At 36.1% G+C, this 13,010-nt stretch overlaps 1 protein-coding gene across 1 annotated transcript; it reads left to right on the top strand.

Moving 5' to 3' along the window:
- The first annotated feature begins 4,168 nt into the window (after positions 1-4,168).
- LOC129264075 (uncharacterized) lies at positions 4,169-9,408 on the top strand. The gene is made up of 2 exons (XM_054901944.2): positions 4,169-4,444; positions 5,729-9,408. The coding sequence occupies exons 1-2, from the start codon at positions 4,249-4,251 to the stop codon at positions 6,760-6,762; spliced, it is 1,230 nt and encodes a 409-aa protein (XP_054757919.1). The 5' UTR covers positions 4,169-4,248; the 3' UTR covers positions 6,763-9,408.
- The last annotated feature ends 3,602 nt before the right edge of the window (positions 9,409-13,010 follow it).

Here is a 13,010-nt window from a genome sequence, read left to right as displayed (position 1 = left end):
GCGATGTGATTGTAGAGTATGCTAGAGGGAATATGTAAATCATCGCTACTTCTGCCTTATCGATTATATATGATGATTTAGTCATCTTCTTCGCCTGAATGATCATTTTGATTTGTGTCATAAGCACAAGATTATCAGCTCATTTTGGACTAAAACAGAGTGAAATAAATTCCAAGTGGAGCTAAAGTGGAACTAATTATATGTGTCTATCCAAAGAAGAGAACAAATTTGCTGTATTACTAGGAGACATATTGTTTTGGGGGTTTTTTTTTCTTAAAAAGCTAAATTCAGGGCCCTGGGAACGATTCTTAAATAGAGGTGCTGATGGTTTTGTCGAGAAAAAAAATGACCAAAAAAATCACTCCTCGATGATGGGGATTTTAATAGGGAAAAAATTAGCAAGAAAAAAAAGGTTAATGCTCACAGGGTTAATGCACACAGGTTTACTTTTTATATTATTGTTTTAGACATAGCTTTTCATTATAGGCCTCATATGTAAATAATAACGAAATTTTCAGTATTTTTATTCAGTGTTTACGACGTTACACCTTTTAAATGTATGAATATATTTTTTTCAAAAAACGAAACTGATGTATAAGGAGGAAGGTGAAGAGGTGGACATGATGAGGAAGGGGAGGGGGAGGAGCATCATTACCATCATTGCTGTTAACTGTTTTTTAATTATTATTACTACAGTATAATCTCGATCTAGCTACCTGTCTTTGAAGGAACTAACATTTGGGAACAAAATATGACCCAAAAGCACTGTATTATACAGGCTTATCATTATGTTCAACGAACAGCTTCAAGCTCAAAACAAAGTAAGCAGCCAACCCAAAACCAACAATAAGTCGCCTGGGAAGTTTTTCGGTAAATAACCGAGATATAAAAAAGAGAATTAACTTAAATGAAAGAGCAATTAATTGAAAGAGCAATATTATTCTTCTTCTTGCTGTCAAAATTTTAAATTGTAAAATTGTTTTTAAAAAAAAAGATACAAGAGTTTTTTTGACACCATTTCTTCGTGCTGCTTGGAAGTTGAACCGAGATTGCAAAGTGCAAATATATCATGCTTGAGTGAACCCTGAACTTCAAATCTTGTATTCTTATTTTTGAAACCTCTCGCGAATTTCCTCTGCATTCAATCAAGTACTTGTGAGGATTGTAATTATATATCATTTTAAAGAACGATTTTCATGCTCAATAAAAAATTCAATATTCATTTTGGACTACTTATTGTTGGTTTTGGGGTGGCTGGTAAGTTCCTTTATGCCTTTATGCGCATTTCAGAAATAAACTCCTCTTAAGGTATTCAAAGGTATTGCGATAAAAATTCACATTTCAAAACATATGTTGCGAGCTAAACTGATTTATTTGAACATTTTACTTCAACTATAATCTTTCTGAAGTAGTCTTTACGAAGCCACTAAAACATTATAAAAAAAAAGAACATGGGTAATAATAAATCGGTAAGATAGAAAGAATGAGGAAAATGCTTGGTTGATTCCATCGATTAAAGGAGGACGGAAAATCGTTTTTTTTTTTCAATTTTACTATTTTGAAAAATTAAACTACAAACTAACCGTTCTGAGATAGTAACCGCTCTTTAATGGCCTGTCAAACACGTAAGAACATCCATTTAAAAAAAATATATTTGAAATACCTTTTTTTCCTCTATGACACGATCCTTATACCATATCAATCGATTGTTCAGTTGACTTTTGTTAAACAATTAGTAAGCGCTAAAGTGATAAATGCTATCAATGGTGTACAACTCAATGCTACAATCAATCGCATAAAAAAGCTTTATGTCACTTGGTCTGGGTGAATTTTCCTTGACAGTGTGCCTCCTTCTCGGCGTCCATTTACACTCATTTGCATTGATCTTATGAGCCGTGTCGATAGGTATCTTATCAGCCATCGTCTATCTGACAGATCATTCTCAGTGCTACTAATGGTTTGCTCCAACAAATTTCATCAACGAAGATCTTGTCACGTAAACACTGGGTCAGGATAGACGAATCTAAGGTGACCATGTAGGGGTGAATAAACTAGGGCATGACACCAACTAACACTTCAAACAGTGGCTTGGAAATTTGTTTGTAAGGGTAAAGGGGCTGAATATAGCATTAACGTGCGATCGGTCTACGGATCATGAGGAGGTAGAGAAGCCTTAGAAAGATGGCTTGTAAAAAAAAAAAATTTTGGTAGATGTAATTTCCGTGAGGTTTATTTTGAGAAACTATCACCGTTGGTGATCCCTTGAGAAGTAAGGTTGTCTCATTTGCATTTCAATTTCAGATACTAAAACAAATTACCTTTATAAAGGGTGGAACCTACTTGACGGATGGTAAGGTTCCTCGGATAAAAGCCGGTCAGAGTAAATCAGTAGTTTGACTGTTTCTAGTTACTTATTTTACATGGAAGCGCTGGTGAACGCAAGTTAAGAAGGATGCCAACCCTATGTGATCAACATGACCCATCTTAACTTTCTAGGGAATCAAAGGAAACCAAAGGCCTGATTACAAGTCAAACGATATTATTAAACAGCTACAATATTGATATAGATTTATATTTACAGTGCGTCCCACAAAGAAGGAAACCCGCTTTCAGAGATAGATTTCACAACAAAAGTGTTATTACTATGAATTTGATACTTATGGTAAGAATGGAATCTCGTCTTCAATTTGAGACCAATAGCTTAGAAAATCATTCACGCATGGCAGATTACAAACAATAAATATTGAGGCCTATCAGAAACGATTTGCGCAGAAACTCACGCGTTAATCTGAATTCACTCTCATTTCAGGGATCAGTGATACAAAGAATACAAAATAAATACTCATGAGTCAATCGTCGAATAAGCACGGTGGTCGTATCACGAACCAATCTTGTCTAATTATTCTGCGCAACCTGATTTTGACATTGAAATTTCAAACTCGTCTTGCTCATTAATGCGTGAAGTGTTCGTCACATGAAATATCAAAGTGTAGAAGAATAGTTGAATTATATGGTAATGTAAATGAAATATCATTATTAATTGCCTTTGAAGAAAAAATTATGTGGGAATCCCGGTTTCTTTTTTTTTCTGGGACGCACTGTACATCAATAAATTACTGAAAATGTATGATGTAAACCGCTAAGAGAGATGTCATATTGATGAATTGGAAGCACTATCCTGGAATAAATACTAGGGTGGGGGTTAAGTTCAGCTATAATGATGATGGTGTTGATGATGATGATGAAGATGATGATGATGATTTAATAGCTGATGAGACTTTAAAGCTACCAATATGAATGATTATATCTGGAGAGAGACAAAGATCAATCAATAAGTTCTCACAATATGAGCAAAACTTCAAATTTTGCTAGCACTGTCATAACCTGAAACGTGTAATTTTATCAGAAATGAATATTCGATTTAGCCAAGGCTAATTTATTTTAAGTCACATTACTGTTATTATCATCTTCATTATCTATCACCACCACCACCACCATTGCCATGCGGGTACCACCATGTTGATAGATATCTTCTTTTTTCTCATGAGTGTTTCTTCATTATGCATAAAACGTAGTTTTAAATATTTTACATGTTCTATGACTTTCATTTGGCATTGTAATATTGCATTCATCCGCTTGGAGACAATTTGCGGTATATAAAATTATTATCATTATTAAAAAAAATTTAATTTACACTATGATCCATAAAAAACCGAATTAGACCACGAATTCTTTCATATTTGATATTTTGGGTGTGATTCTAAAATTGTTTTCACTGTTTGTTTTATCAGTCCATTTTTTGGTCAAAGTGTATTTTGTTTCAAAATGTAATATTTTACCTGTTTTATATCTAATACGAACATTAAAAGAAGATATTGCATATTCCCCCAACATGCTAATTCTTTCTCGACATTACATTATTTAACATAATGTTCTTTTACTTTCAAGTGAGCTTTATATTGATGTAGCCTATGTACAATTAGGCCCTACATGATTCAATATTCATTACTTATGACGATTTACGTACCCTCAGGAATGATACATTAGATAGTCAAGATTCTGTTTTTTCTTATACTCAGGTGTAAATCATGATATCATTTTGCATTTTGCCGTAGGAACACTCAGATGAAAAGAATAACTCTTTAGACTTTTCTTCTGATTTGTTTCAGATGTATGTCAGTTGAATCGAAGAGTTCCTCGTGGCCTTGATGATAAGGGTTCGTTCACTTCAACTACTGTCCGCCAGCAATGACCGTTGCCGTGCCCGTTGAGCGTTATTCTCCGTTTCCATGGAAATCCGCATCCCATCTGCCTTGCCCCGATCATCAACCCTACTGCTGTTACCATGACGAATCTTTCGTAGCATCTGACGATGGCTGTGATGACGTCTCCAGCATCTCACCCCGATACAACCACCAATCTACGACGCACGCAACCAGCCCAGGTACGGAAAAGGGGAGAGAATAGATATAGGAAAGTGATAGAGAGAGGGAGAGAGTGAGAAAGAGAGAGAGGGGAAATAAAGGAATGAGTTAATGCATGGAAAATCCATCTTGTGTGACCGTTCATTTCACTCGTACTCAAATCATGCTGATTGGATAAGAGACCCTGCTTTTCAGGCGCCACTTATGCGCTGGCTGACGTATGCAGTGTGCGTGTGAGTGTGTGCGGCAACAACGTGAGTGTGCGCGCTGTGTGTGTGTAAGTCCCATTTCCAAGTCTTTCGCAAAATGCATAATTGTGAGTTTTGTGCATTGCATGTAAGCTATACTTAGTTCGGGCTTTCGGTCTAATTAGTAAGAGATGGTTGGAATGATATCTCTCACTATGACTATGGCTTTCGCGGTGGTGGGTTAATCAAAGAAAAGACGATCTCTGCGATGGTGTCAAGGATGGTGTTTTGAAAGATTAAGTTATTTAATCCTTGACGAGAAAAGACGAGTTATCACAGGGAAATGTTGTTAAATATAGTAAACAAATAGTGCTTTCTGCATGATGTAGAGAACATTTGGTGAGTAGAAAATATAGGCGATAAGAAGAAGATATAAATGTATGGATTGTTGAATATAAATGTTTGCTTTTAAGTAAAGTATTGCTAATTGTCTCAAATGAAGTGTTCAGAACTTCCAAGACGCTATCGCTCATTGAATCCTCACAATCGTCAAAATTTAACGAAGACATAATGTTGTACTTAGCATGGAAGACCTTAGTTTCTGTACTCGTCTATACTCGTATTACTCCCATCATGTGTTTCTTGTATGGCTTCTTTCCTAATAGAGAGGTGCCGAAGCATTTAGTTCAAAGTAATGATGCCAAAAAATACATATTTGTATATTGATAGGTAAGATTCATTTTCTCTGTTGGAATATCACTTTTTCTTGAAACGAGAGCATTAGATAGATGCTCCAAACCTCAGTTGTATGGCGTAATGAAAGATCCAGTAAATCTAGTCGACATAGGCATTGTATGTGGCATCACAGATTGGAAAGGTTATAATGATGATTGTAATGCTACTTGATTTGAAGATTGATGTTCATAATTATTATAATCCTACTGATGGTGATAGTGCTTCATACCTAACACATCATATTGGAACATCGATCTTTCATTGCGATCTTCTGACAGGTTGGCATTTTCTGGCATGATATCGTGAGATTTTAATATAATGAACTTTTTAGAGATATTCTGTAAATTAATATTATGATTTTGATTTATTTTCTTTATGCAGGGAACGTAGTTCGTAGCCCTTTGGTAAGCTGCCCTCGTACTCCTTTACAGACGACTCATCACCACCAAACTCCGATAGGACCGTCTTCACGATCTGACTGCTGTGTTCGAAAACCGATAGCAATGGGTGGGCGAAGTCTCCTTGATGAGGACGTCGAGGTGGAGTATGGCAGGGATGAGCAGACAGTTACCAGCTGCCACGGCGCCAAAAAACGAAAATTATGTGAGATGCTAGATGACACGGAAGAATGCGGGTGTAGGACACCTCAGGAAATGACGATGGTCTCAGAGACTCTGCAGATGAATCATGGAGAGGCCATCTTAAGATGTAATGGTTGTGGACCTATTGAGGAATGTTGTCGCTGTGATCCGGATGATTTCTTTCCTGATGTAAGCAGTGAGATTGAATTACCAATGTGCTACGACGGAGACGATTTCAAGTCGAGATCGATGACATCGACGTCACCCGATATCATGGACAATGTGATTCCAGATATACTTCCATCATGTAGAACTTCTGATTTGATGGGCATGTCTGAGGAGGACGTCGAAGCTATCAGGGCTTGTGATAGGAGGAGAGTTTTAGACATGTCGCTACATAAGATGCGATGTATAGATGACCCTGAGGTCTCATTACGAAGGTCTGTCTTGATAGCCAACATGGTGACTAAACTCAGGCAAGAAATTCGTCAAGAAGACTACTGTAGAACGGTATTGCCTAAGAAACGTCGAAGCTATCGCAGACCATGGTTAGGTGGTCCTGATAGAGTGTCCGAACCACCGTGTTTATATCAAGGTAACCAACCTAGGAGGCGTTTCTCTGAAGATATGGCTTGGGAAGTGTATCCTTCTAACGAAATGCTTTTGAACAACGGTGGAAGGTACACAGAACATGAGGACATTCAATGTCAAGAGCCAATTGATCAGTGCCATGAACAAATCCAAACCTCTATGCCAGAAGAAGAAAGGAACTCAGTGCTTGGGGATATAGATAGTATTTTTCAAAGTCTTATGGCCTGTGTTGGAGGGCCTTAACGCAATGAAAGTTTAAAAATTTGTTTATTTGGGGCAAATTAATTTTTCAATTCATCAAGGGCATGGTATTCTACTTAATCTACTTCACATAGATTTATACTGTCAGCTTTTGTTCAGGATTTCCAAATGGGTTCACACGGATATCCAACACTGCTTCATCAATTGCATAACGTTTATAAATTATTACAGGTTTAATTGTTCTGTGTGTATATTCACAGAGTAATATTGCTTTAGAACACACTTATGAAAGCAATGATATCATGATGTAATGTCGGTAAAATACCATGCCCTTTGAAAATAATTTTATTGAATGTAAATGTTTTTCATAATTTTTTTATCATGCGGTTATTCCCACTTTCACGGTTCATGCATGTAAACGGTTTCCGTCCATATACTTGTGCACCGTGATTTGCCCCGTCCTTGACATGAGCTAGTCTAATCCAACATCCGAGAAACAGACTTTGTTTTATTTATTTATTTATTTCACATATTAAGAAAGGGTGGACCGAGCCAACCTTTGTGGGTTTCATCAGTGTCCTTATAATAAAAAATACATCAAAACATTACATAAATACATCCAGATTTACTAACAAAACATAAGACTGTATAATACTGAATGATACAAAGCAAGGATAAAGAAATGACACTTTTAAAAGATGATGTCATGTATCCATTTCATTGATCCATTCGATTCGCCCAGAGTCATGATTATTTACTGATATTATTCAAGTATCAGCTAGGATTTGTTTACTATACATAATCACTTTAAGTGGGCGAAAGTATGTATGGATATGTATTTTCTATCAACGTCGTAAATCATGAATAACAGGGTACGTATGCAGCTGAAGTTGCGATTGAACCACCATTATGATCGTTTGCATGACAATCAAGAATCATTTTCAAATTGGTTGGGGTTTTCTTTTATTATTTAACATGCTATTGTGCCTGAATGAACTAATACTTTTAAATCTTTGACAAGATAGAAGGAGTCGAGTGCATAGTGATGATGAATTCGATTAAACTCAAAGAAAATTTATTGATTTAGAGTTAATTTGCCTTAACACCAGACGCGGTTCTACAAACAGATTTTGGGTCACACGTCCACACCCTACCCGCTAATTTAGCAAACAAGAAGAAAAAAACTGCTGTTTAATGAAAATTATATTGTATTATATTGACGTCGAGTCCCTCCGTGAATCATCACTTAATTTAAAAGGGGAAACGTTGATATTTTACTTGCTCGCTGCGCTTTCTCGCATATGGAGTCATTGTATAATGTCATTAACGAGTTGATAGATGCAAAATAGCTTCGGAAAGCATACACATTCCACAATTTATCCATATGACTAAATACAGAAGATATTTCTAATATAATGGGCATATGGTGAATAACATAACACTCCCAACCATGAAAATTTTGGGGTTTTCATCACTCCCTCCAATTGCTTATAATCATTAATGTGTCGCGAAAGAGAACAATAAATTGGACCTGTAAAACTTTGTTAAAGAATAATATTTTGCAGCAGACCTATAGCTTATCCCGGCTCTCGTGGATCGATTGATCGGTCATTCAATATATATAGATCGATGTATCCAAAGCCCCCTAACCCTACCCCACCTAAAAGCATAAACTAGTAAAGAAATTGATGAATACATAGATAAATTATAATTATGTTTAAGTCCTTCTTGGCTCCGTTCCATTAACTTAAAATAATGGTAACTTTGCAATCACTCGTATCTACCAAATATCATGATCATAGTACCATTTACTCTTCAGATAATCAAATGAATGGATTCAGTAGAATTTACTATAATTATATATTCCATGCAACGGGACCCAGCGATCGCTTCGTGAAGCTGAACGTATATGAATGAGTTTGCACGACTGATGCTCCTTTTTCTGCTAAACACTAATCCCAACAATTTCCGTGTATTGCAATATATCCATGATCTCTGACTTTCTAACCCCAGAAATAATAATAAAAAAACAATTCAGAGTATACAAACCATAAATAGATATACAGAACAATTTATTTTGCCGTCTTGAATGATACCCCCCCCCCCCCGATAATAATAATAATAATAATTTATATAGCGCCATCTATCTAGAAATATTCTATTCCGAGGCGCGTTGTTATTATTATTATTACTCCGGCTTTAGCCGGGGTAATAATGATGATAATAATGATAAAAAAATAATGATAATAATTATTTTAAAACAGCACTCAAACATTTCGTTTCACAGTATTTCAATTCCTTCTTATTTTGTAATATCCCACCAAGCTATTTGTGCTAAAACTGTACTACATTCAACAACTTGCAACTTTTATTTTGTTTGATCAAAATAATGAACGCGCCTGCATTTTTCTATATACAACTGAATTGGGCTCATTATCTCAATTCTTTTAGGCACATATTGTATGATGTTATTATCAAAGACGATTGAGCAGAAGAGAACATCATTTTTGTTTTTTTGTTTGTTGGGAATGCGCATTTTTATGAAAAGGGTACTTTGGAGTGCAATTGCATGAAATTCTAAATTGAGTTTATGTATATCTTGTTTAACTAAGTTGTGTCGTGTGTGACACTCGTGAAAACTTCAGTGTGAACTTGTATAAAATATCAAGAGAAATTACATCAATTTTGAAACAAACAAGACGAAATCTAAGGTGTTCTTTTGTCAGTTCGTTTGTAACGTGAAGAATCGGAATAAACCATGCAAGTTCGATACATTTCACTGCTTACTGGATAGGTATTTTGCTTTATAAACACTCGAATTCGTGATTCTCGATAATGGGCTTCATTGCGCTTCTCAAATAATGACCTGAATTATAATGACGTCATCCTACAGCATGTCCTATGTGGTCGGAGTTGAGATTAAATGCGTGTTTATGTAGACAAGAAAGCTGTGAGTTAACGTTGACTTAAGCACTAAATAATTCCAAAGACATTTCTCTTTTTTTTTTCTACTGAAAAACAAGAAAATAATATGAATTTTCTTCTTACAAACGGAGGTAATAACGCTGCATCCACAAAAGATGACGTCAGAGAATCCTTGTTGATGAACTGTGAATAGCAAAATGATACCCTATTTAGATATTTGCGAATTGGAACGTTTCTAAAAGAAATAGGCCTACTGAGCTGGTAAGCTGTAAAAATGCTTGCAATTAGCTTTGTTGTATTTTGTATCTTATCGGCTTTGAACTGGTGTAGTTCATTTTTTTTTTGCTTCCAATAAGGTATTTAATTATACATGGTCCAGCATGATGTATTTTGGAGCGTATATGCTTGGGAAATTTTTCGTGTATTTTTGTCAGTGCTATGACTCTCCATATATCTCATACATCGGCATTGTTGTGGGTGGGTGTGTGAGGGTGGTTGGGTTGGTGGGTGTGTTAGGGTGGGCGAGTGGGTGTGTGAGGGTGGTTGGGTTGGTGGGTGTGTTAGGGTGGGCGAGTGGGTGTGTGAGGGTGGTTGGGTTGGTGGGTGTGTTAGGGTGGGCGAGTGGGTGTGTGAGGGTGGTTGGGTTGGTGGGTGTGTTAGGGTGGGCGAGTGGGTGTGTGAGGGTGGTTGGGTTGGTGGGTGTGTTAGGGTGGGCTGGTGGGTGTGTGAGGGTGGTTGGGTGTCTGAGGGCGGATGTGCGATGGAGGGAGGGTGTGTGAGGACAGGTGTGTGTGTGTTTGTGTGTGAGGGTGGGTGTGTGAGTGTGTGTGTGTGTGAGAGAGAAAGAAAGTGGTGTCTATCATTATTTTTTGGGGGAGGGGGTGGTGGCAGAAACCTGATTCAGTCCATAAACCTATTCAGGATGTGTGCATAGCACCATTCCTCAAATTGTGACCTCGAAACAAGGGGACTCAAGAGATCTGAGGCATTCTTAAATATATATACACAACAAAAAAGTAAGTCCCCCTTAAACATACATCCATAATTTCCGAACCAATGCAAGTTTTAAATATATTTTTACATGAGCGTGTAGGTAATTTTATAAGCTACCCTCTGAGTAAATGTTATGGACGTATGTTATGTCATGCTTCAGCGAGCACCGCCAGAAGGCAAAAATGTCACTTTTCAAAAGTCACAAGCCAAATGTCATGATTTTGATTCCACTTTATTGGAATGAATTCCACATTCTCGTCATGAAAAATAGAAAGCTTGTAAAAGGTACTTTCGAAAAGACGATACAAGTTTTTTGGCTAAATTTCACGGTTAAATAAACGCCAGTTAACATTTGCTATAATTGGATTTTTTTTACACATTTCGATAAAAATGATCGAATATGACATTTATTTTTCGGAAGAGTATCTTAAACAATATTCATCGTTTCACGGATCAATGAACATTTTATGAAACAAAAAAATTCAAATATCATATGAAAGTATTGTTTCATAATGATAACTTGAATGACCTTTTCTAAACTTTTTTCGTTATGTTCATGACCAATTAACATGCTTCTATGATTCAAATGCGCTTAATTAATCATTCACGCTTGAATGAACATGTGGAATGTGATTAGCTCTTTTTTACGTTATTGGAAAAAATGCAATTGCTAACTATGGATATCTATCACAAACCTCCTTGCATAGTTCATTTGATTTGATTTTTATGAAAATCCCGATGTCTAATGCTTCAGGGAGCACACAATAATCGAAAATTATGCAAATGAGAAGAAAGTTTAAGGCCTTGGCCCCACTCTGTGCTGTATCGAATGATTATTTTGGAGTGCGCGCCTTTTGGATAGTGTTAATCTGAAGCCATGTGCGAAGTATCATGAAAAAAATTGTTTTCGGAAGTAACAAAAACCGTCCATGAAACAAACTCTCATTTCATTTTTGTTAAAATTTTGACTTCCTCTCTCATAGACATTGTGTACAAAATTGGCCCGTATTCTGAAGTTGGGTTTAACTCAGACCATGGTCTAACTCTGTGCCTTAAATTATGGGAAGCCAAACGTTTCAAAATGTAATACAGTGAATGCTTCTTATGTTACCTGTATCTTCACTAATTATTTAATGGGGAAGACAATCATCATACTTATCTTTCCCAGGCAGTTAATAATGTTTTGGGAGTCAAATGAGCTGATACATTGAACCACTACTGTTAGAGATTTATGTAACAACTGACTTTCCATAATTAAACCACAACTTAAAACCAGAGTTTAAATTAAACCCGACTTCAGAATACGAGCCTATGGGTGCATATGTTTAAGAATAGGTGACCCCTTATTCAATATGGAGGAACTTTTTCTCAAGGCTGTCTTTAGCAATGTCATTTATGAGTTATGTTTATCAACCTATGAGCAGAATTCTGTGCAAAAACGAAATCGATATGTTTATTTATGGATGAGTGAGCATGCATCAAAGTGGGGAAAGGGGTATTTTCAATGTCACAGGTCATTTTGAGGGGGTAATAAAGTGAAGGGGGCAAATTCGATTTCAAATGTAACTTATTTGCTGTTGTTTTTATCATCCATCAGTTTTATCACCACTTACTTTCCGAACTTTTTTACTTTTTCATGGTTGAGCAAGCATATTCGAAAACTTGGGAATGAATGCTCTTTACAATGCATAAATTTATTCTTTCCCTAACAATTTCTCAGGATCAGTTGAATTTATGGACAAATCAGTGGTGGATCCAGGATTTTTAAATGGGGTGGGGCCGAGTAATTGGGGGAGCCACCAACATTTTCCAATTTTAACATGTTTTAACAAGTTGTAGGGGATACTGCCATAATCCCCTATGACGATACGTCACAAAACATTGTGCTCACTCAACCATAAACATACGATATCAAAATTTTGTGTGAAATGGCTAAATAATGGATAGTAAAACAGCATAAACACCATAAAATTTACCTAAAAACAACCTTTGCTCAAGTTTGTATTTACACAATCTGAAAAACCACTCTTTTGTGACTTAAAAAAAAGGTCATTTTTAATTCAATCTTTGATTACTCAAGCATGACTCAACCGATCAATCTCATTTTTTCCCCCAGGAGTTGCTCAATGAGTGTAGAAAACCACCTACGAAATATCATATTTCAAAATGATTCCGTTCAAAAGTTACAGCAATTTGGTTTTGGGGGACTCACTGTTTTTGTTGTGTATGTATACATATATACAGTGCGTATCAAAAAAAGTTTACACTTAGAAAAAATCCTGTAAAATTATATATTTGTGATATCCTGAAGATTTTTTCACATTTTAACATTGGTACAGATCCATTTAAGCAAATGACGATATAACTGTCGA

The sequence above is a fragment of the Lytechinus pictus genome, chromosome 7, assembly GCF_037042905.1.
Source record: "Lytechinus pictus isolate F3 Inbred chromosome 7, Lp3.0, whole genome shotgun sequence".
Classification (NCBI taxonomy): domain Eukaryota; kingdom Metazoa; phylum Echinodermata; class Echinoidea; order Temnopleuroida; family Toxopneustidae; genus Lytechinus; species Lytechinus pictus.
The sequence above is the reverse complement of the archived record's forward strand: the minus strand, read 5'-3'. Positions and strand labels throughout refer to the sequence as shown.

Coding starts and splice junctions, on each gene's coding strand:
- LOC129264075 (XM_054901944.2), top strand. CDS start 4,249: ATGACCGTTGCCGTGCCCGTTGAGCGTTATTCTCCGTTTCCATGGAAA. Junction 4,445..5,728: donor GACGCACGCAACCAGCCCAG/GTACGGAAAAGG, acceptor TTCTTTATGCAG/GGAACGTAGTTCGTAGCCCT.